The 23309-nt window shown below is 41.1% G+C and overlaps 1 protein-coding gene across 2 annotated transcripts in view; it reads left to right on the top strand.

The window, feature by feature from the left end:
* Positions 1-21849, top strand: part of PURG (purine rich element binding protein G) — a 36224-nt gene extending 14375 nt beyond the window's left edge. The window contains exons 2-4 of one of the 2 annotated variants that reach the window (XM_077476234.1): positions 12991-13051; positions 16431-17243; positions 17538-21849. In XM_077476234.1, coding sequence (XP_077332360.1) covers positions 16449-17243; positions 17538-17564 — 822 coding nt within the window. In that variant the 5' untranslated portion in view covers positions 12991-13051; positions 16431-16448 and the 3' untranslated portion in view covers positions 17565-21849. Of the gene's footprint in view, positions 1-12990; positions 13052-16430 lie in introns of both variants that reach the window. The other variant, XM_077476233.1, reaches the window with a different exon arrangement.
* The last annotated feature ends 1460 nt before the right edge of the window (positions 21850-23309 follow it).

Consider the following 23309-nt stretch of genomic DNA (forward strand, 5'->3'; position numbering starts at 1 on the left):
ACCACATTCAGGTGAGGTCGGACAATTCGTCCGTAGTGGCCTATCTGAACAAACAGGGTGGCACCAGAAGCGGAACCCTGTTGTCTTTAGCAACAGAGATTCTGTCCTGGGCCGAGACCTACACCCTTTCGCTCTCAGCCGTTTTCCTGAGGGGAGAGAAAAACGTAGTAGCAGATTTTCTCAGCCGAAAGAAGCTGAGGGAGGGCGATTGGGTTCTCAACCAGGAGGTCTTCAATCTCATAGTAAAGAGATGGGGGTCTCCGGAGGTGGACCTGTTCGCGTCCAAAGACAATGCAAAAACCCCCTGTTTTTTCTCCCTAAAAAGGGGAGAGGGAGCTCTAGGGGTGGATGCCTTGAGCCAGGATTGGCATTTCGGAACTTGCTATGCCTTCCCACCTCCAGTGTTGTTGCCAGCAGTTCTGAGGAAGTTTCAGATGGAAAACACATCTCTGATTCTGGTGGCTCCACATTGGCCAAAGAGAGCATGGTTCTCAGTACTAAAACGGTTGGCGATAGAACCTCCCCTGCTCTTGCCCCTTCGGGACGATCTCCTCTCTCAGGGGCCAGTCCTATTCCCACAGGTACACCAGTGGAAGTTAGCGGCCTGGCTACTGAGGAGGGTTTGTTAAGATCTAAAGGATTCTCAGAGAAACTAGTTTCTACCCTTCTGGACAGTAGGAAGAAGGAAACTCGCCAGATCTATGAAAGGGTCTGGTTACGTTTCAACAAGTGGTGCGCAGAGAGCTCTTTCTCTGTACGAAGCTCCTCCGCAGTGTTGGAATTTTTACAACGTGGGGCAGATAAGGGGTTATCCATCAGTACCCTTAGAGGTCAAGTATCAGCCCTTAGTGTTTTTTTGGAGGATCATTTGGCTACCAATCCATGGGTAGTCAGATTCTTTAGGGCCCTGTCCAGACAGAGACCGGTCCAGGGTCTGTCTTTTCCCAGATGGGATTTATCTTTAGTTTTGCAGAGTTTAACTGGACCCCCCTTCGAACCTTTGAAGGAGTGTTTTCTGAGAGAGCTTACTCTGAAGACAGTATTCCTGGTAGCAGTAACAACGGCCAGGAGGGTCAGTGAGATGGAGGCCTTATCAGTCAGGGCTCCCTTTTGTGTTATTTTTCCGGATCGGATAGTTTTAAAGACCGATCCAGCCTTTTTGCCGAAAGTGGCATCCAGCTTTCATAGAAGCCAGGAAATTGTTTTGCCCTCTTTTTGTCCCAATCCCTCCGGTGAGAAGGAATTAAGATTTCATTATTTAGATGTTAGGAGATGTATCCTACACTATCTGGAACTGACCAAGGCATTCAGAAGGTCAGATTCCTTATTTGTGTTGTTTTCCGGGGACAGGAAAGGTTGTAAAGCGTCCCGGCGCACTATTGCTAGGTGGCTCAGAGTAGCCATTGAGCAGGCTTATTCAGCAGCAGGGAAAGAAATCCCAGTGGGTATTAAAGCACACTCCACTAGAGCTATGGCAGCCTCCCAAGCAGAAAGAGCAGGAGCTACGCCAGAACAGATCTGCAAAGCAGCAACATGGTCCAGCTATTCCACCTTTGTTAAACACTACAGAGTGGATCTGGTGTCGGCAGGTGAGCAAACCTTTGGGCGGAAGGTTTTGCAAGCTGTAGTCCCACCCTAACTGGTAAGTGCTCGCTTATCCTCTCATAGTGGCTGTCCTGAAAGACGATTAGGGAAAATTAGAGTTGCGCTTACCGGTAACGTCTTTTCCAGTAGTCTTTCAGGACAGCCCTAGTTCCCACCCGAAAATTGGGGGGGAGTCTTACAAAGACCAGAGCGCAGCAAGATAATAGTATTTGATAAATATGTTATTAATGTGTTCTTGTGTCTCCCCAGCTGGCCGGAGGTATTCTCGATATAACTGAGGCCCGGCAGGGGAAGTAAGAATTTATGGGCTGGCGCAGTGTTTCCAGAGGAAGAGGAGGAGTCTATCTCTCATAGTGGCTGTCCTGAAAGACTACTGGAAAAGACGTTACCGGTAAGCGTAACTCTAATTTTTTTCCCCAAAAAATGCATTTGAAAGACCTCTGTGCAAATACCGTGTGACATAAAATATTGCAACAACCGCTATTTTATTCCCTAGGATCTCTGCTAGAAAAATATATATAATTTTTGGGGGGTATAAGTGATTTTCTGGCAGAAAATACAGGATTTTTACTTGTAAGCAACAATTGTCAGAAAAGATTTAGTCTTTAAATGGTTAAACTGAGAACTTCTACACACTGAGATGATTTCATTCATTGAAGTGTAAACATTGTATCATTTTGTTCTTTTCTTGGCAGCCTGCCCAGAGAGGAGGAAAGGGTTTCTATGACGACTCAGCAACTTACACTGACTTCTATACAGAAGTCATTTCAAAGTCCCGCTGTAGTTCTAAATCGGCTTTTTATCAGCACAATCGGCCGATGCCGATTATTAAAAAAACGGCAAATATCGGCCGATATATCGGTCGACCTCTAGTCGGCACCCCAGCTGATCTTTGGATCAGTTGTTGGGTGTAGCTGCTGCTGATCCAGGTAAAGGAACCTGACAGTGAAGCCTTTCCGCTTCACAGCCAGATTCCGCTGCACTTTCTAATTGGCCTGGTGGTGAAGGAGGAGGAGGTGGGGGGGGCCGAACCTCCGGAGATAGCACCATCTCCGGAAGTAGAGAATACCCAGGGAGACAGATAAGCGGAAATTCTACTTTTGAGCGGAACGCCGCTTTAACGTCACCTGGAATGGACAATGTTGGAAATTCATTAACTGTGCAGCATTGCTTTTGGCAGTGTTCATAAAATTGTCATGCTGCAGATTGGGTTAATTTTACTTTAAACTTAGTATAAGGAATCCCACAACTAAGCACGATAAAGCTTTTCCAAGCTACTGCCTGCAGTCCAAATCCAGCCCACGAAGGGATTTTATCTGGCCCAAAGGTTGTGTCAGTAACGCATCCTCAGACAGTGCATAGACTGAAGAGTCCGAACAGTTTGTCTTGGTCTTTACCCCCAAACCCCACTGATTGATTGCTTTGATGTAAGGGGAGACCGATCAGGACCCTGATGTTAGGGGGTGGGACACTGATGGGACACTCTTGTAGGGGCGAGGGTCTAAGATGGGACCTTGATGTAAGGGACATGGACTCTGATGGGGTCCCCTATGAAAGGGGGGGGGTACTCTGATGGTGAGGCGCTGATGTTAGAGTGGGACCCTGATATAAGGGGAGGGGAGCTTCTGATGTGAAGTTATTTTTTGGAACTTTTTTTTAATTATAATTTTATTTTTTTATTTTTTCCGCCCAATTAATATTTGTAATAAATTCATTGTAGTCCGCCTACTGAAAAGTTTGGAGACCCTAGTTTCTGTGGAGACTAATTTGCAGGTATACATTCATGCAGTCCCACATGACATCTGCCCCCAAATCAAATTATATTGCAGAACAAGCATGTTTGTTTTTGTTGCAAAAACTTAAAGGGGCACTAAACAGTATCCTTATTCTCCAAAAATTGTCCATACACATCCACTGTTTAACCACCTCAGTACAGTGCAGTTACACCCCCTTCCTGACCAGACCAATTTTCAGCTTTCAGCGCTCTCACACTTTGAATGACAATTACTCAGTCATCCAACACAGTATCCATATGAAACTTGCGTCCTTTTTTCCACACAAATAGAGCTTTCTTTTAGTGGTATTTAATCACTAGTGGGTTTTTTATTTTTTGTGCTATAAATAAAATAAAACGTAAATTTTGTGAAAAAAATGCCTTTTTCTTCGTTTCTGTCATAAATTTTTGCTAATTAGTAATTTTTCTTCATAAATTTTGGCCAAAATTTATACTGCTACATATCTTTGGTAAAAATAACCCACATTAGTATATATTATTTGGTCTTTGTGAAAGTTATAGAGTCTACAATCTATGGTGCCAATCACTGAAAATTCATCACTTCTGATCAGGCCTTCAGTACATCAGGTGTACCTCATTTCTTGAGACTCTAACTAGTCAGGAAAGTACAAATACCCCCCAAATGACCCCTTTTTACAAAGTAGACATCCCAAGGTATTAAGTAAGTAGCATGGTGAGTTTTTTTAAGTTGTCATTTTTTCCCACAATTCTTTGCAAAATGAAGATTTTTTATTTTTTTTAATTTTTTTTTACTAAATTGTCATATTATCAGGTTATTTCTCACACACAGCATATGTATACAACAAATTACCCCCCAAAATACATTCTGCTACTCTTCCCGAGTATGGCGATACCACATGTGTGAGACTTTTACACAGCCTGGCCACATACAGAGCACCAACAGCGATGTAGTACCTTCAGACGTTCTACGAGCAAAAATGACGCATCTCATTTCTCAACCACCTATTACACTTTTGAAGGCCCTGGAGTACCAGGACAATGGAATTTCCCATAAAATCACCCCATTTTGGAAAGCTAACACCCCAACGTATAATCTGTGAGGCATAATGAGTCTTTTGAATGGTTAATTTTTTTTCAGAAGTTTTTGGAATATGTGGAAAAAAATTAAAACGCATTTTTTTTTACACAAAATTGTCAATTTATAAGATATTTCTAACACATAGCATGTATATAGCAAAAATTACACCCCAAAATACATTCTGCTACTCTTCCCAAGTACGGCGATACCACATGTGTGAGACTTTTACACAGCCTGGCCACATACAGAGCACTAACATTGATGTAGTACCTTCAGACGTTCTATGAGCAAAAATTACGCATCTCATTTCTCAACCACCTATTACACTTTTGAAGGCCCTGGAGTACCAGCACAATAGAATTTCCCATAAAAATTACCCCATTTTGGAAAGCAAACACCCCAACGTATAATCTGTGAGGCATAATGAGTCTTTTGAACGGTTCATTTTTTTCCAGAAGTTTTTGGAATATGTGGAAAAAAATTAAAACGCATTTTTTTTTACACAAAATTGTCAATTTATAAGATATTTCTAACACATAACATGTATATAGCAAAAATTACACCCCAAAATACATTCTGCTACTCCTCCCGAGTATGGCAATACCACATGTGTAGGACTTTTACACAGCCTGGCCACATAGAGAGGCCAAACATTGAAGTAGTACGTTCAGGCGTTCTAGGAGCATAAATGACACATCTTATTTCATTCCTACCCATCACACTTTTGAAGGTCCTGGACCACAGGACAGTGAAATTACCCACAAAATGACCCCATTTTGGAAAGTAAACACCCCAACGTATATTCTATGAGACATGGGCTGCAAATAGGTACTCTGGTACTCTGATGGGCTGGAGATAGGTACTCGGGTACTCAGGTGGACTGTGACAGGTACTCGGGTACTCAGATGGACTGGAACAGGTACTCGGGTACTCTGATTGCCTGGTGACAGGTACTCGGGTACTCTGATGGCCTGGTGACAGGTACTCGAGTACTCAGATGGACTGGAACAGGTACTCGAGTACTCTGATTGCCTGGTGACAGGTACTCGGGTACTCTGATGGCCTGGTGACAGGTACTCGAGTACTCTGATGGCCTGGTGACAGGTACTCGGGTACTCTGATGGCCTGGTGACAGGTACTCGGGTACTCTGATGGCCTGGTGACAGGTACTCGGGTACTCTGATGGCCTGGTGACAGGTACTCGGGTACTCTGATGGCCTGGTGACAGGTACTCGGGTACTCTGATGGCCTGGTGACAAGTACTCAGGTACTCTGATGGCCTGGTGACAGGTACTCTGATGGTTTGGTGACTGGTATTTGGGTACTCTGAAGGGCGGTGACAGGTACTCAGATGAACTGTGACAGGTACTCGGGTACTCAGATGGGCTGTGACAGGTACTCAGATGAACTGTGACAGGTACTCGGGTACTCTGATGTGCCGTGACAGGTACTCGGGTACTCTGATGTGCCGTGACAGGTACTCGGGTACTCAGATGGGCTGGGACAGGTACTCGGGTACTCAGATGGGCTGGGACAGGTACTCGGGTACTCAGATGGGCTGGGACAGGTACTCGGGTACTCAGATGGGCTGGGACAGGTACTCGGGTACTCAGATGGGCTGGGACAGGTACTCGGGTACTCAGATGGGCTGGGACAGGTACTCTGATGGGCTGGGACAGGTACTCGGGTACTCTGATGGGCTGGGACAGGTACTCGGGTACTCTGATGGGCTGGGACAGGTACTCGGGTACTCTGATGGGCTGGGACAGGTACTCGGGTACTCTGATGGGCTGGGACAGGTACTCGGGTACTCTGATGGGCTGGGACAGGTACTCGGGTACTCTGATGGGCTGGGACAGGTACTCGGGTACTCTGATGGGCTGGGACAGGTACTCGGGTACTCTGATGGGCTGGGACAGGTACTCGGGTACTCTGATGGGCTGGGACAGGTACTCGGGTACTCTGATGGGCTGGGACAGGTACTCGGGTACTCTGATGGGCTGGGACAGGTACTCAAATACTCTGATGGACTGTGACAGGTACTCTGATGGACTGTGATTGACAGGTACTATGAGGGGTGGTGACAGGTCCTCTTTATTGGGGGGGGGGGGGGGGGCAATCAGTATGTTTGGTGTACACTGTATGCGGTAACGAGATGTTACCGCAATCTCCTCCTCACACACGATCGGTGTGTGAGGAGGAGAACCCGGTAACATCCCGTTACCGCGGTTTGTTTACATTTTAGTGATCGGCTGTGAAAGGATCACAGCCGATCACGTGGGTAAACAGCCAGCCAATGGCTGTTTACCAGTGTCGGTGACGAGCAGTGTTCCCGGGGAACACGCCGCCACCGACGTGCACGCGCAGCGCGCTCGCGATCGCGCGCATGCGCCGTGCACGTAGGGGGTGTGACCATCTGTGATCGGCCGTGACTTTCATTACGGCCGATCACGTGGTAAACAGCCATAACGAATGGCTGTTCACCCCCTTCGGTGGCGAGCGGTGTCTCCGTGACACGATCGCGCGCATCCCTGTTTAAACGGGAGGCCGTCATATGACGGCCTCCCGCCACAATAGCTGCGCCGCCTGGCCGTCATTTGACGGCCGGCGGTCAGCAACTAGTTAATGACCCTGTAATCTGTTTTTCATATAATTGTTTCTTTCTTTGTTTTTTGCTTCCTTGTAATGTCTTCTGGGAGCTCCTGACCCTCCCTTTTTTCACATCCCTTCCTTTTTATTTGGAATGAGCGTTATTTGTGGACACATTTATTACTTTATGCATGCTATAGATTCCATAGCCCAAAGTTAATCTTGGAAGCAGGCAAGGAAGGACACCCTCTAAGGCCCCTTTCACACTACCACAACTTCAAAGTTACACGTAGTCAGGGAATGCCTGTGTAACTCGCATCAGTTGGACCAAAGTAGTACAGGGACTACATTGAAGTCTGTGCAACTTGAGGTCGCACAGATATGAATGGTACTCATTGGAAATCATGGGGTTCAGCTTGTCATGTGACTTTGCAGTCCCCAGTCGCACAAGCGTGAAAGGGGCCTAACAGGAAGTAGGACCACAGCAGCAGACTGATAGCAATAGAAGGTACTTTGAGTTAAAAAAAACAAAAAAAAAAAAACATGAATATGATTTTGTTTTCATAGAAAGAGGTAACGATGCAAGTGTTATTATAAAAAACAAAAAACAAAACAATTCTCTTACCATAGTTCACGGCTGATAACTTATTTGCTCTGCAGACTCTCCAGAAGTCAATCAAAAAACTTTTATAAAAAAAAAAAAAAAAAAAAAAGAGAAAGCGTGTAACCCCTGTTGGATTTTTACTGCTTAAATCCAAATGAAAGAAAAAGCCAGCACGACTTAAGCACTAAATGTGTGTGTGTGTGTGTGTGTGTGTGTGTGTGTGTGTGTGTGTGTGTGTGTATATATATATATATATATATATATATATATATATATATATATATATATATATATATATATATATATATATATATATATATATAATTTATTGAGAGGAGGTGCTAGTAGGACATATTTGCAAATGTGGAAGCACTCTGCCTCGTCACGGCCCCTCTCTATTGTATGGTTCTTAACTCTACACCAGTGGTCTCCAAACTGCGGCCCAGTGCCAGATGCAGTTTTGCTTGCCTTTAACTGACCCTTGGACACCATCAATGGGCCACCAATGATGGGGTACTGTTCCTTCCCGTGATATCAATGATTGGCACTTTTCCACCTCCTAATACAAGGGACTATTCTTCAGACTGACACCACCAATGGAGCACCATTCTTTTTACTGACACAATGATAGGACTCTTCCTTCCCTTGCAACTAAGAGTCGGCACTATTTCTCCCACTAATACCATTGACGCCAAAGCATTTTCTACTCACAATGGCCACATTCTGGCCCACACAACACCTGAAGGACAGTAAAGTCCACACTCTAAACGAATAAACCCCTATTGTAGGTGCTTTGCTGACTGGCTAGCAAGTGTACTGGTAACGTGCACCATGCTTTAAAAAGCTAGTTATTGATTGCTGAGACTTGCTGGGAGCCTTTAACTACCTTTGTGCTGTGCTCTGATATACTAGGCCTCTAGTGTGTTTCTGCACTTTTTTTTTTTTTTTTTTTTTTTTTTTTATCAAGAATTAGATACCTCCAGGCATATATGCCTTTAATCAATTTATTGCTGTGTATGCTCCAGGGTAGGTGCTTTTGTCATTCTAGAATTGGAGGACCAAACTGCGTAGATGGGCTTGATGAGGCAGTGTGGCTTCCACATAGATTTGCAAATATGATACTTACACCTCTCCTTTCATTACATAATGTTTAACCACTTGAAGACCAAGCCTTTTCTGGCACTTTTTGTTTAAATCAGTATTTTTTTCCTTGCAAATTACTTATACCCCTTAAACCTATATAAAACATTATTTTTTTTTATTTAGCATACATCCTAGGGAATAAAATGGAAATCATTGCAATATTGTATGTGCTACGATATTTGCTTAGCAGTCAAACACCATTTTTTTTGAAAAATATTCTTTAATGAATAAAAAAAAAAAACTCTATATACCCCAGTTTTTTTGTAAAATATGAAAGATGATGTTAGACCAATTACATAGATACCTAACATTGCATATGCTCGTGGAACTGCCACAGACTACGATTAGTTCTAGCACTATAATTATTGCTTTCGCGCAAACGTTCGCTGCAATATCTTGGGTATGCGTGTGAGCATGGAGGGATGGGGGCTCTTTACTTTGTTTTGTTTTTTCTTATTTTATTTTTACACTGTCCCTCTAATCCTTTTTTTTCTTTGATCACTTTTATTTCTATTACAGGGAATGTAAACATCCCTTGTAATAGAAAGAAGGATGACAGGTCCTCTTTATGTAGATATCTAGTGTTTAAAAACCCCAAATCTCTTCTTTACCTTCTTAAAAGCAAAAGATAAAAAAAAAAAAATTATAATTTTTTTAACTTTTGCTTAAAAAAACAAGTTTACTTACACCCTGGACCGGGAGTGATATCATGGCGTCACTCCCGTATTTCAAGGGAGTCTAGTCTTTTATCGCCTCTGTGACCAGCTGGCTGCACCGTCAGATCGTTTCTCAGGTACGCTGGTAAAAACAGTAAGCCCAAGATACAGGGAGAGCGTTCCAGCGGCTCATGAGCATCTTGCAATGCTTTCAAGAGAGCCTGCTGGAAAAAAAAAAAAGATACTGGGGTAAACCACTTGCCAAACCTCAACATATTGTGGTAGGCGAGTGGTTAATGAATGCTGGCTGTTTGTTTAAACACTTGACATCCGCAGAAGGGATCTCCTATCATGGGTGGGCGACATATGACGTTCTGGGCTTCCCGGCCGTCTGGGGGACGCATGCACGCACACGGCGGCCGTGATGACCGCCTGGCACCTGCGATTTCCATGATAACAGAGCAGGGCCGTGGATCTGTGTGTGTACACACACAGATCCACATCTTGTCAGGTGAGAGGAGACCGATGGTGTGTTCCCAGTACAGAGGAACCCCCAATCAGTCTCCTCCTCTTGGAAGTTCCCTCCCCCTACAGTTAGAATCACTGCCTAGGTAACACATTTAACCCCTTGATCGCCCCTAGTGTTGACCCCTTCCCTGCCAGTGACATTTATACAGTAATCAGTGCATTTTTATAGCACTAATCGCTTTATAAAGGTGAATGGTGTCAAAAGTGCTTGATATGTCTGCCACAATGTCACAGTCAGGATAAAAATTGCAGATCCCCACCATTACTAGGGGAAAAAAATAATAATAAAAATGGCATAAAACTATCCCCTATTTTGTAGACACTATAACTTTTGCGCAAACCAATCAAGCTTATTGCGATTTTTATATATGTAGAAGAATACATATCGGCCTAAACTGAGGGAAAAAAAAAAATATATATTTTTTTTATTATTGGGATATTTATTATAGCAAAAAGTAAAAAATATTTTTTTTTTGATATTTTTATTTTTTTCAAACTTGTCACTCTTGTTTATAACGCAAAAAATAAAAACCGCAGAGATGATCAAATACCGCCATCGTTGGATGTCAGTGGTGACATTTTTCCACTGACATCCGATCCGCTCCGCAAAATTCAGACGGGTGCAAACCCTATTTTTCATCTGTCTATTGGCTCGGATGAAAACGAACAGTCGTTCTGTAATCATCCAATCCCCCCATAGGGGTGAGCGGAGCTCTGACAGGTCCGTCCCTGCACAGAATGAAGAGGCGGACTTGTCATCCGCCGGCTCAGTGGGGATCAACGGAGCGATCCCTCCGCTGTGCAACAATCTGTAGGTCTGAAGGGGGCCAAAGTGTGACAGCACTGAAAATTGGCCTGGGCAGGAAGGGGGTGAAAATGCCCTATATTGAAGTGGTTCATTTGTTTTTTTACTGCTATATGGGAATTTGTTCGAGATTTCCCTTCACTTTCTGTCTTACGGACAATGGTTTTACCAAACAGAAAAGGAAAGCTGGAGTTGGGCGTTTAATGGGGGTTCTGGTTTTCTTCCCAATCTACAAAAATGAATAAATTGTTTCTGTATTTGTTATTGTGGAGAGTTCCTCTCACTTCCTGTTTGGTAAAGCCTTGTTATGCCGCGTACACACGATCGAATTGTATGACGTACTTAGTCCGTCATACAATCCTACGGACAATCCGGCGTACTTTCTACTGAACGGACTTGGCCACACACGGATACACAAACAGTCTGAAGAAAGCTTGCGCGATGACGTACAGCACGTACGACGGGACTAGAAATAGGAAGTCCAAGACACAGCAAAGCACCCTTTGGGCTCCTTCTGCTGACTTTGCGTTAGTGGAAGTTTGGTTAGAGGCGATTCGCGCTTTTCAGACTTCAGCTTAATTCATCCGTTATTTTTTTTTTTTTTTCTCGAATTGGAATATTAATCATAATATGAGGATGAATAAAGACATTTGTGATAACTCTGTGTGAATATAAGCAGCAAAGCAACTTTTCTCGCATTATGAAGAAGAAAAGAATGTGCTATATTAAAAAATTACAAAATTAGCAGCATGACGAATATGCTAGCTTCAATACGAACACTAGTTTTACAAGACAGAGCGATTCCGCCCTGTAAATCCTTTCTGGGCATGCGCCATTCTTAGTCCGTCGGACTAGCATACTGACGAACGTATTGTCCGCTGAAACCAAAGTACGACGGGAAGATTGGTGTGCAAACCGGCCTTCTTAGTACTCCGGACTTCACGCTGAAAAAGTCCGCTGTAGCCCACACACGATCGGACTGTCCGTTGAAATGCGTTTCGGCGGACTAAGTACGCCGGACAATCTGATCGTGTGTACGCGGCATTAGAAGGGCAGAAATGGAGGGTAACGCTCTCTAACTGAGATAGTAACATAACATAATTAAAAAACAGACTTGCCTACTCTATCCAAAAGGAAGAATTAAAGTTTTGACCTGACATACACTATAGGAAGATTAGAGCTATCGATTAACAAAGCCTTTCGTTGTCTTTCATGTGATCCTTTACCTTTTTGATTTTTGTGGATTTGTTACACAGTATGTTCTAATTTAGAATATTTTTTGTGGAAACATTGCTGTATATTCAACTTGTCACTTGTGACAGAAGATACCAGTAAATAATCAGACATGTAAATCCCTTACAAGCAAGGCTGCTATATTACGTTTGGATTATTACAAATGTCCATTGGTGATAACGGTGCATCTGAAAAGTATTCACAGCTCTTCACTTTTTACACATTTTGTTGTTACAGCCTTATTCCAAAATGTATTAAATTCATTATTTTCCTCAAAATTATACAAACAATACCCTATAATGACAACGCAACAAACTTATTTAACATACATGGTCATTATGGGGTATTGTAGAATTTTGAGGAAAATAATGAATTTAATACATTTTGGAAAAAGGCTGTAACAACAAAATGTGTAAAAAGTGAAGTGATGTGGATACTGTCCGGATGCACTGTATGTTCCCCTCAAAGTGACCCTCTGCTGTGTCCACGCAGGGCTAAGTAGCAAGTTCACTTACCTGCTGCCTTCTGTAAGCACCTCTTGGCAGCTGAGATTTTTAACTGGGAAACCAAGGGAGCAAGTGAAAGGTGAATAGGGCCAAAATTGAAAGACTTTGGCCAGCAAAATGTTTTTCATATAATCGTGAGACCTTTCTAAGATCATTGCAGCTGCAGTTTACCTGCAATTCACCTCTTTATGACCTGAATTTCACCTACTTTAAGCGGATTTTGCATTCCTTAGACTTGTATGGAGAGAGAAGTAATTCTGGCAAAAAAAAAAGAGCCTGTTGACACTTATGGAGGGTGGCAGTTAAAGCAACCTAAACTCAGCATAATGTCATTTCATTGTTATGACAGCCAGTAAATTAGCATTTCCAGAAGGCGAATTCAGCAATGGCAACCTATATTTGTCTGATTGGTTTATTTTTATTTTGTTGTGTTTTCAAATAGCATAGTTTAATTGTGCGTTTTTATTATTTAATCTTCTTTTAATAGGAGCTGTAACTCTGGTGTTGAGGTACTGAAAGACCTTGATGATATCTTTGCTTTGGCACAGGTGAGTCTTTGTGTGCATTCAACTTTGCTTGTAGGTGAAATATAAAGGCATATGGTTCCTCTTGTGCTATATTTTAAGTGTGTGAAGTTTTCAATTCATTTGAAAATTAAGGATATGATATCGGACAAGAAGATCCAGGAGGCAAAAACAATGCTGTTTGTTATAGCAATCAATTATTTTGGATCCACTTTTTTAGCCCTAAAAAGTGTTGACAATTTTGAGATACTTGAAGGGGAAGGTGTTTTATTTGGAGACCATGGGGGAGATTTACTAAAACAGGGGCACACAGAATCTAGTGCAGCTGTACATAGTAACCACTAAGCTTCTAACTTCGGCTTGTTGAATTAAAGGAATTGTAAGGCTTCCTTCTTTTTTTTTTTTTTTCTTTTTTTTTTTGTTTAATAACAAACATGCCATACTTACCTCCACTGTGCAGTTCTTTTTTGCACAGAGTGGCCCCGATCCTGGACTTCTAGGGTCCACCGGCGGCGCTGGTAGTTCCTCCCTGCATTGTATAGCCCCCTGGGAGAAGTTTTCCCCCGGGAGGGAGGTTACCTTGCGGGGGGGGGGGGTCCCTAGTTCAACATTTGCGTCCATAGACACAGAATGCCGGACTTGGTCCCGGTGCCTGCATCGTTGGATTTGATTAACAGCAGCGGGAGCCAATGTCTGCGCTGCTATCAATCTATACAATCAAGAGCCAAGACAACAGGCTGAGGAGAAGGGCATGTCTCCAGCGTGGGAAATATGGCGCTCAGGTGAGTAAAATGGAGGGCTGGGGGGGCGTGGTCAGTGACAGAAATTATTTCACCTTAATGCATAAGGATGCATTAAGGTGAAAAAACATGGGAGTTTACAACCCCTTTTTAAGCTTTGATAATGAGCCTAGGTTCACAGTGACAGCAGGAATTAAATCATACAAGTTCAGCTGAACTTACTCAATTTAATTCCCGCATGTCAATCCTGACAGATTTCAGAGACATCTGTGCAGGTGTCTGCACCATTGTCTATTGAACTTGCACCCCAAAGTTGCCAAGAGTAGTAGAGAAACTACTTTCGTAATCAGTGTGGTGCCACAAAGTCTGCATCGCACCGGTTCGGGCAGTGCTATTGTCGGCAATAGCCGCTGATTTGGCAAGTGCTTTGAAATAAATCTCATTCCAAATCACTGCAATGTGAATCGGGGGATAAATCTTAGAAGCTGATTGATTTACTATGCACAGATGCACTACATTCTTTGTGCACCAGTTTTAGTAAATCTGTTTTCCACCACCTTTAATGTGAGTCTCTCCGTTATGACACACACATATACTGGATAACCTGAACCCCAAGTAAAATTAAGCTACCCCCTCCCCGGATGAAATTCTGTAGCATATATTTACCACTGCTCTTTTCAGTGATTGTGATATTGGAATTTTGCAAGATTGACTACTGCAGGGGGCATTTACCCAATTACTGTGCACCAGGCTACCATATCACAATATTAAGGCCTGGTTCACACCTTTTTTTTTTTAAAATGAGATAGGCCATCAGTACTTCAGGTGTGATCTGTTTTCAGAGATTGGCACCATAGCTTATGGACTCTATAACTTTCACAAGGACCAAATAATATACACAGATTTGGGTTATTTCTACCAAAGATATGTAGCGATATAAATTTTTTACAGAATTTTCAGTCATTTTTCTTTTATAGCGCAAAAAATTAAATACCACCAAAAGAAAGCTCTATTTGTTTGAAAAAAAGGACAAAAATTTCATATAGGTACAGTGTTGCATGAATGAGTAATTGTCATTCAAAATGTGAGAGCAACGAAAGCTGAAAATTGGTCTTGTTAGGAAGATAGTTTAAGTCCCCAGTGGGTAAGTGTTTAAATCAAATCTTTATTATTATTTTTTTATCCCCACAGCATGATGATGCCACCACCATGCTTTACTGTAGGGATGTATTGGCCAGGTGATGAGCAATGTCGGGTTTCCTCCAGACATGACATTTGCCATTCAGGCCAGAGTTCAATCTTTGTTTTATCAGACCAGAGAATTTAGTTTCTCATGGTCTGAGAGTCCTTGAGGTGCCTCATGGCGAACTCAAGGTGGGCTGTCATGTGCCTTTTTTACTGAGTAGTGGCTTCCGTCTGGCCACTCTACCATACAGGCCGGATTGGTGGAGTGCTGCAGAGATGGTTGTTCTTTTGGAAGGTTCTCCTCTCTTCACAGAGAAAAGCTGGAGCTCTATCAGAGTGGCCATCAGGTTCTTGGTCACCTCCCTGTCTAAGACCTTTCTCTCCCAATCGCTCAGTTTGGCCCGGCAGCTTGCTCTAGGAAGAGTCCTGGTGGTTCCAAACTTCTTCTATTTATGGATGATGGAGGCCACTGTGCTCATTGGGACTTTCAATACTGCAGACATTTTTCTGTACCTTTCCCCAGATCTGTGCCTCGATACAATCCTGTCTCGGAGGTCTACAGACAATTCCTTGGACTTAATGGCTTTGTTTGTGTTCTGACATGCACTGTTAACTGTGGGACCTTAAATAGACAGGTAGTTGCCTTTCAAAATCCTATCCAGTCAACTGAATTTACCACAAATGGGCTCCAAACAATGTGTATAAACATCTCAAAGATGATCAGTGGAAACAGCATGCACCTGAGCTCAATTTTGAGTGTCATGGCAAAGGCTGTGAATACTTATGTACAGTACATGTGATTATAAATTTGCAAATGTTTCAAACAAAATTATTTTGCTTTGTCGTTATGGGGTATTATAGAAATTTTAGGAAAATAATGAATTTAATCCATTTTGGAATAAGGCTGTAACCACAAAATGTGGAAAAAATGAAGCTCTGTGAATACTTTCAGGGTGTACTTTATCCTGTCCCCATTGTGTTTAGCTGGTTAGTGGGCATGGAGGAGAAGAAGAGGGAGTGAGTGGGCTGGCATTTACTACTGTGTATATGCTGACATGTGGGACTCCATGTCCACATGAGCTGCCTAGATATGATGGGGAGGAAATTCTCTGCATAAAAACTGAGCATATGCACTAGCTGCCAACACTGCTCTGCAAAATCCCTAGCTGAATTGGGGACTTGGGCAGAACAGCAGGATCAACCAGGTTTTTTTGCAGAATAAAGAAAATTAATCTCATAGTGACTGAGTGTAATACAGCATTTATTCTTAAAAAACGCTTGAAGGTCCACTTAAAAGATGATCTCGTTCATGTATGAAAACATATGCTTGAAACTTAAAAAAGATAGTTGCCCTTGAAGTTGCTTTTATGCACAATAAGTAGTAGGTAACCACATACAGGGTTTTCTACAAGGCATTCTTCTTTTTTTTATTTTTATTTTTCCAATCTGTTATATCTTTTATTGCTTTCTTTTTACAGTTGTTTGACTAAATAAACATGGAGCGAGGAAGAGGCCAAAGGGAAGGTGCAAGCATGAGCAGAAATGTTTACCCACAACAATACAACTACCCCTCCTCCCAGAATTTAGAGATACAGGAATTAGCATCTAAGAGAGTAGACATTCAGAAAAAGAGATTTTATTTGGATGTCAAGCAGAGTGCTCGAGGCCGTTTTTTGAAGATAGCAGAGGTGTGGATTGGTAGAGGGCGACAGGATAACATTAGAAAAAGTAAACTGACTTTATCTTTGTCCATTGCTGCTGAGTTAAAGGATTGTTTGGGAGATTTCATTGAGCATTATGCTCACCTGGGTCTTCGAAGCAGTCATTCCCAACGCAGTGACCATGGAAGTGAAAAAGAGCACGATTCCAGGAGGAGACCACATCCAGTATCACCTTCAGGGTCTGTTGGATCAGAAGAACCTACAACACACAGTGTTCTGAAGACTGAATACATTGAACGAGACAACAGAAAATATTATCTAGATCTTAAAGAAAACCAGCGTGGACGTTTTTTAAGAATTAGACAAACTATGACCAGAGGGCCTGGGATGATTGGCTACTTTGGCCAGAGTCTGGGTCAGGAGCAGACTATTGTTCTGCCAGCCCAAGGTATGATTGAATTTAGGGATGCTCTGGTTCAGCTTATTGAAGACTATGGAGAAGGTGACATTGAAGAACGAAGAGGTGGTGCAGATGAACCCCCTGAGCTTCCAGAAGGAACATCATTCAGAGTGGATAACAAAAGGTTCTACTTTGATGTTGGTTCCAACCGTTATGGCATATTCTTAAGGGTAAGTGAGGTTAGACCACCCTACCGCAACACTATTACCGTTCCTTACAAAGTATGGACGAGGTTTGGTGACAATTTTATCAAATATGAAGAAGAAATGAGAAAAATTTACAATGGCCATAAAGAAAAGAGAATGGATGTACGTGTGGACAGTAGTGAAGAGCAAGAGTGTCCTGAGTAGATCAAATGCCAATGGAACATCATATAAAAAAATGAAGCTTTTTATTGAAGACAAATGCTATAGTATTTTAGAAGATTTCCCTATTTTTCATTTTCTGTTAACTTTATTTTTCAGCAGAACATACCTTTTGGACAAAAATAATACGTCAAGAGTCTGGTATTTAGGTTTATCTACAACACAAATACTCTTACAAGTGTACCAGCCTCCCTTGGAGCTGCTTCAATAATTCAAGACTATTCAAGTATGTTTTTGATCAGCACAAAGTTCAACATTTAAGATACCTTAGGTAAGACTTGAATTGCACTATCAAAGCTAATTGCATATATCTATATTTCTACTTTTATAGATGTATAGATATATTATACACATGAGAAATATTATCTAAAACATATTTTTTTTTTTTTCTGTGCATTTTGATTTGATAAAAACAAAAGTTCTGCCAAGCTTATTTACAGGGCATTTATTACTGTGAATGTATAGGAAATGCATTTACATGTTTGCAGAGCTCCTGTTGGAGTTCTGAATGTTTATCGGACACGGAAACCATCAGTGAAAAAGAGTAGAATGGAAGCTGACAGTGTGTGTTAACTGTTTACACTGTTTCCAGCCAAGGATTTCTACATCTCAAGATTTAAAACTGTTAAAAACCAACACAAATAGCTGCACCGAAAGAAGTATGGGATGAACAAGTAGCAATTTAAAAAGGTAAAAGAGTGTTCAGTTATGCCTTCTCCCATCACAGCTATTTTATATATGAATATATCTCTCTCTATATATATATATATATATATATCTATATCTATAATGGTGCACCCCTGTATAGGCCTGTTGTTCCATGGAAGTTTGTTTATACTGTAAGTTTAAATACTCTCTCTTCCCTGTCTTCTTTCCTGTGTGCGTGCGTATTTGGTCACAATGAAAAAAAAAAACCTGATGAATGTTCAAGTATTCTTTTAATTAGATGTCGTTTGACTGAAATGTTTATGCAGCATCTCTTAGCAAAGAAAACGTGGATGCTTAAATAGAAAACCTTTTGTCCCGCCTGAATAGTGGCATAGGGTTCTCATTCATAACAATGGACAACCGAACCATACCAAATCTGCCCTTACTTGCGTATTGTTTTGCACAAGGGTTGCTGACTTTGTATGTTTGTGTACAAGCACTGAAAAGTTTTATTTTTATTTAAAGAAAAAAAATACATATATATCTATAAATATATCTATATATAGCTATACACCGTTAGTGTTTAGTTAATCGCAAACTGTATGTATATCATAGTTATGCATGTTGAGCATACCTATAGAGTTACCTTTGGTAAAGATTATAAGTGGGGTATACAGTAAGTATCACTGAACGCTGTTGCTGCTAATCACTGTGCCTGTAGTAACAAAGAACATGTTCACATGGCTAACTGGATGTACGAATGTAACAACAGGTCATTTTGGCCATGTATATCCCACATTCATGGTAACTGTAATTCCTTTGTCAACAAATTGGCATTTCCTTTGTCTGTCAGGAAATGGCATTTCTCATTCCAATTCTTGTTCAGTGACCTTCATGTTAAATTTTAAAAAATGTTGAAGTCTGCACCAAAGCACATCATCACTTTATCCTCACATTAGTCTCAATATGTTTTCTGTCTTTGTAAGTGGTCACTTGTGTTAATGATTTTTTTTATTTTAGAGAATGTCTGAAATGCTTGTTACCGTGGTAAAATGTGCTTGTTTAGCTAATAACAATAGCCAAGATTTGTGCCTTTTTTCTTTTTATTTAGCTCATATCTTGTTTCCAGAATAGGTGTATGTGTGCTTGTATTTATCCACACTGGACTGTTACGATGAAGCATTTTAAGGGTCCGTCCTTTCAAAACTGATCATTTAACATGTTGGTTAAAAAAGCTTACCCTCTTCACTTTCAAAGGGGTTTCGGCAGCAAGATCAATGTGCCTGCATTCTCAGCTGTATCCTAGTAGATGGCCTTTACTAAAAGGTCATGCTTAACTTAAAGGCCTCATAGCTGTACTCTATAGCCTCACAGCTGTATATTATGTGCAGAAGTGTTAAACCCCTTTCTCTGTACTTGTTATTACTGTTGTAGTTGCCAATGTAGGATGGTCTTGCCCTAGTACGGCTGACGGATATGTTGGTGAAAATGAAATATCAGTTTTGCTTGGACTTAGAATATCTGTAGAGGTAATGCCTGTTTTATGCATTGTACCTATAATTTGTCTATTTCGCCATTTGGGACATAAAGCTTTCAACTGAGTAGACCCTTGAGATTAGGTGGACTTCTAAAGTAACTTACGCAGTTGAGCATTCTTCAGGTGTCGCAATGTACATTCATTTTGGTCTGTGTAGTAAGTTTTGTCTGTAACTTTCTATGTCATCTTGTTGGTTTGAACAGCCAGCCCTTAAAAAATATTAATTTAGAGCTTTATGAATACAATATGTTATCTGATATTAGTTTTTCTTCTCCCAGTTAAAAAAACGCATTGTTTGAAACGACAGAAGGGTTCTGAGTTGTAGATTAATGGTGTAGTTGATTGCCTTTTGTGTTGTCAAAATCAGCATCCTTTCTTTTTTAAGTCCATTATTCTTTTATTGAGAACTTCTAACAGTATGCTTTTTCTAGTTTTCTCCAAAGGGTCACGGGTGAAATACTTAGCACTTCTAGTTTTAAAAGATTACCTTCTGAAATTGGGTACATGTCTACTTCCTGCAGAAATGATATCCTAGTGATTGAACTTTCATTAAAGAAACAAGGAAAGTTTTATTTATACACTTTGTAGAAGCCAAGTATAATATACAGTCCTCTCTGCCTCTCTGTGGCTTTCTTCAGTTTAAATTTTAAATATATCAAATGCCGTATTTGCGTTTGCATTAAAATCACAAAATCATGGGCAATTCCATATATGTTTTGCAAATTCTTGATTTTGAAAAGAAAAGGGCAGTCAGCACTCTGCAGGTAGTAAATATACACCGTAAAGAAGAAAAACTACATCAGGCAACTGTTACAGATTAAAGGTGTATGACATAGGTTACAAATAGGTCAGCATTTGGTCTACAGCATGAGAAGAGGCCACCTTCAAGGAAGTCATCTGTCAGACATCAAATGCAATTCAATCATTTTTATGAAGTGTGAAAAATTTAAAATATGGGAGCTACCATGGTATCTTCGTTAATACTTTAATAGCTAATGAGTCCGACATGAACAAGTACGCAGGTTTGAAGTTCTAACTATCTACAATCTTGACTGGTGTCAGTCTCTTAGTATATAGCAATGATAGGATTACAGCGCCATAACTTGCACCTTGCAATGCCAGCTCACATATTTCTTATGCTAATAGGCACCTTTTAACATGTAAACCCAGGCACAGTTTACAAATCATTAAAATTGCCCTGGCAATTAAATTGTAACCTACCTCTGGTTGTAATGCGGTCAGTAAAAGTGCTGCTGGCAGGACATACTGTTAAGCAATAAGTATGCAAACAGAAAATATACTTGCATGTTTTAGCTTTTTGTTTTTGGATGCACAAGTTGGAGTTACAGAATAATGTACCATACAGTTTGGAGCCTGAAACCTTTCTGTACTTCATATATAATCTTGATCATTCCAATCTATTCATTAAATAAACCATGCAGTTTAATTTAACAACTAACCTCCCCCACTGTCAAGATTCTGCAGATTAGAACAAACAACTGTAAAGCCAGCCATAGATGGTTTGAATCTAGACCGGTTCAGCAGGAACCAGTCGAGATTCAAACCATGTACGGATAGACTAAATGTACCTAAGATGGTCGATCAACTTGGAAACAACTAGCCTGCCGGATATTAAATGAAATTATTGCTAGAGGCTGGTATAGCTCCATGTGAGGGATTTCCCTGTCAACACAGTCTGTCTGCAACCTGTGGTTGCAGGAAAGAAATTTGCTCCGTATATAGCCAGCCTTAGGAACAAATAAAAGATGAAGTAGGTCACAACTGAATACAAAAAGTGCATATAATCTAATAATATGTAGATATACTGATTAATCCCAAATATGGCTCTTCTTAAAAAGACCGATTTCATACAAACTAAAGTTCTCAGTTTTGGGCAGGTTGGGTGGGTCATTACTTCATCCCTAAGCTGTGGAAAATTGTGTAGACATCTTCCTATGGGTTCCAACAAGCACCTTAAGTTCTAAATTAACGCTGAAGTTTAGTGTTTTTGGTAATCGATACCAGCCACCATACTTGCATAATTAACAAGTGTTCTGGTGGCTGCTTGGTCTCTTTGCAATTTTCATTACTCTGCCCCCCGGCTTGCCCCCACAGCTGTGATCTTCTGGTGCTGCTTTGGTTGATATGAGAGGCTCTACCTTTCACAAGTTCAATTGCAAACTATGGCTGTTTGGGAGCCAGGCTGAGAAACGATATCCGTGCATTCTATTTAGCTGATTATACTTCACACCTTAACTAAGTAAGGATCCTAATGGTATCACAAATACATTTCATTTTATGCTCAGTGATTTATAATCAATATTCCAAGTTCTACCTTGTATGGATCAGTTAATTGGGAAGTGTGCTGAAGAGGTCTGTGTACCATTAGTTTAAAGACTGTAACAAACGTTTGCCGTAACAATCTGACATTGAAAATTAAAGGTTTTTCTAATTAAAATTCCAACTTGGCTGCAATGAGGGAAACCTGAAGTAGTGCTGCCACATAGCAGGTTCCCTTGTTTTGGTATGATGTATAAGTAGCAATCAGTTTTTGTGCATTCAGGACTTGACTCCATACATTCCCAGCTTTTATCCTCTGTTGGACAGTGGAACTGACCATCGGTATGCTGGGCCATTTGAGTGGTTTAGGCCGGTGGAAATGAACAAGACCAGGTCTTTAATCAGAAAGACTGGTTGATGTTTGCATGCCATGGCAAAGCCAAGATTTTGGGTACCTGGAAATTCTTGTAGCTAAGCTGTGATGGCTTAATGGCACCAGGAGGTGCCCATAAATTGGTAGCAGTACCATTTGGTAAGATTATTTTATGTTTGTTTTTAGTAGTTTAAAATTGCTTGTTCTAGTAAAAATTTTAGTTTAATCAAAAAGTAATTTTGCTGCCATAACTGCAATCACAGCTGGATCCTATAGAAATCTTCTGTGTAGTGATGACAGGTGCTCTTCCTTTTGCTGAACTTTCCGTGCTAAGGGAGTTTAACCGCTCTGAGTCTGCTGTGAGCAACAGCGAAAAAGATCCAATGGCAGCCCACTCTCTCCTCCATCCTTACCCCTTCCTACGTTTAACATGATCTGTGGCTCAGGGAGAAAATCTTGTTTTTCTATACACTCTCCCCATTCCCAAATCATGTTCATCCGGTGTAATCAATGCACAAGCTTTTCTCAATGAAGAAAGAAGGGCTCGTGCCGCCATCATATCCTTTTCATTACAGCTCACAGAAGACTCTGCGCTATTACCTCCCTCAGCTCCCGGAAGTTCATCAGCTGAAAGAGAACTTGACATCGCTGCACAGAAGATTTCAACAGGGTCCAGCTGTCTAAAAGTCATAGGGCATACTTCATTAAAAGTAAGTGATGCTTCAACTATGGGAGCAAAATTGTTATTTGAGTTGACTTTTTAAGCTTTAAAAGTACACTTTTAAAAAATTTTGCCTGAAGTGAGACAAAGGCAAAACAAGATACTTTTCGTACCCTACATTTTCAGGTTCTTTTACTACACTTGTTTGAGCTGAACTATAGGTTTTATATATATATATATATATATATATATATATATAGGGGTTGGACAAAATTATGGAAGTTATGGGAAATAAAAATCGTGGTGTTGGACTGCCTTTGGAATCCAAGATGGCCTGAATTCTCCTGGTAATTTGATAAATATAAGTCCTGG

The sequence above is a fragment of the Lithobates pipiens genome, unplaced genomic scaffold (assembly GCF_037356315.1).
Source record: "Lithobates pipiens isolate NorthernLeopardFrog02 unplaced genomic scaffold, aLitPip1_a1.2 Scaffold_13, whole genome shotgun sequence".
Lineage (NCBI taxonomy): Eukaryota > Metazoa > Chordata > Amphibia > Anura > Ranidae > Lithobates > Lithobates pipiens.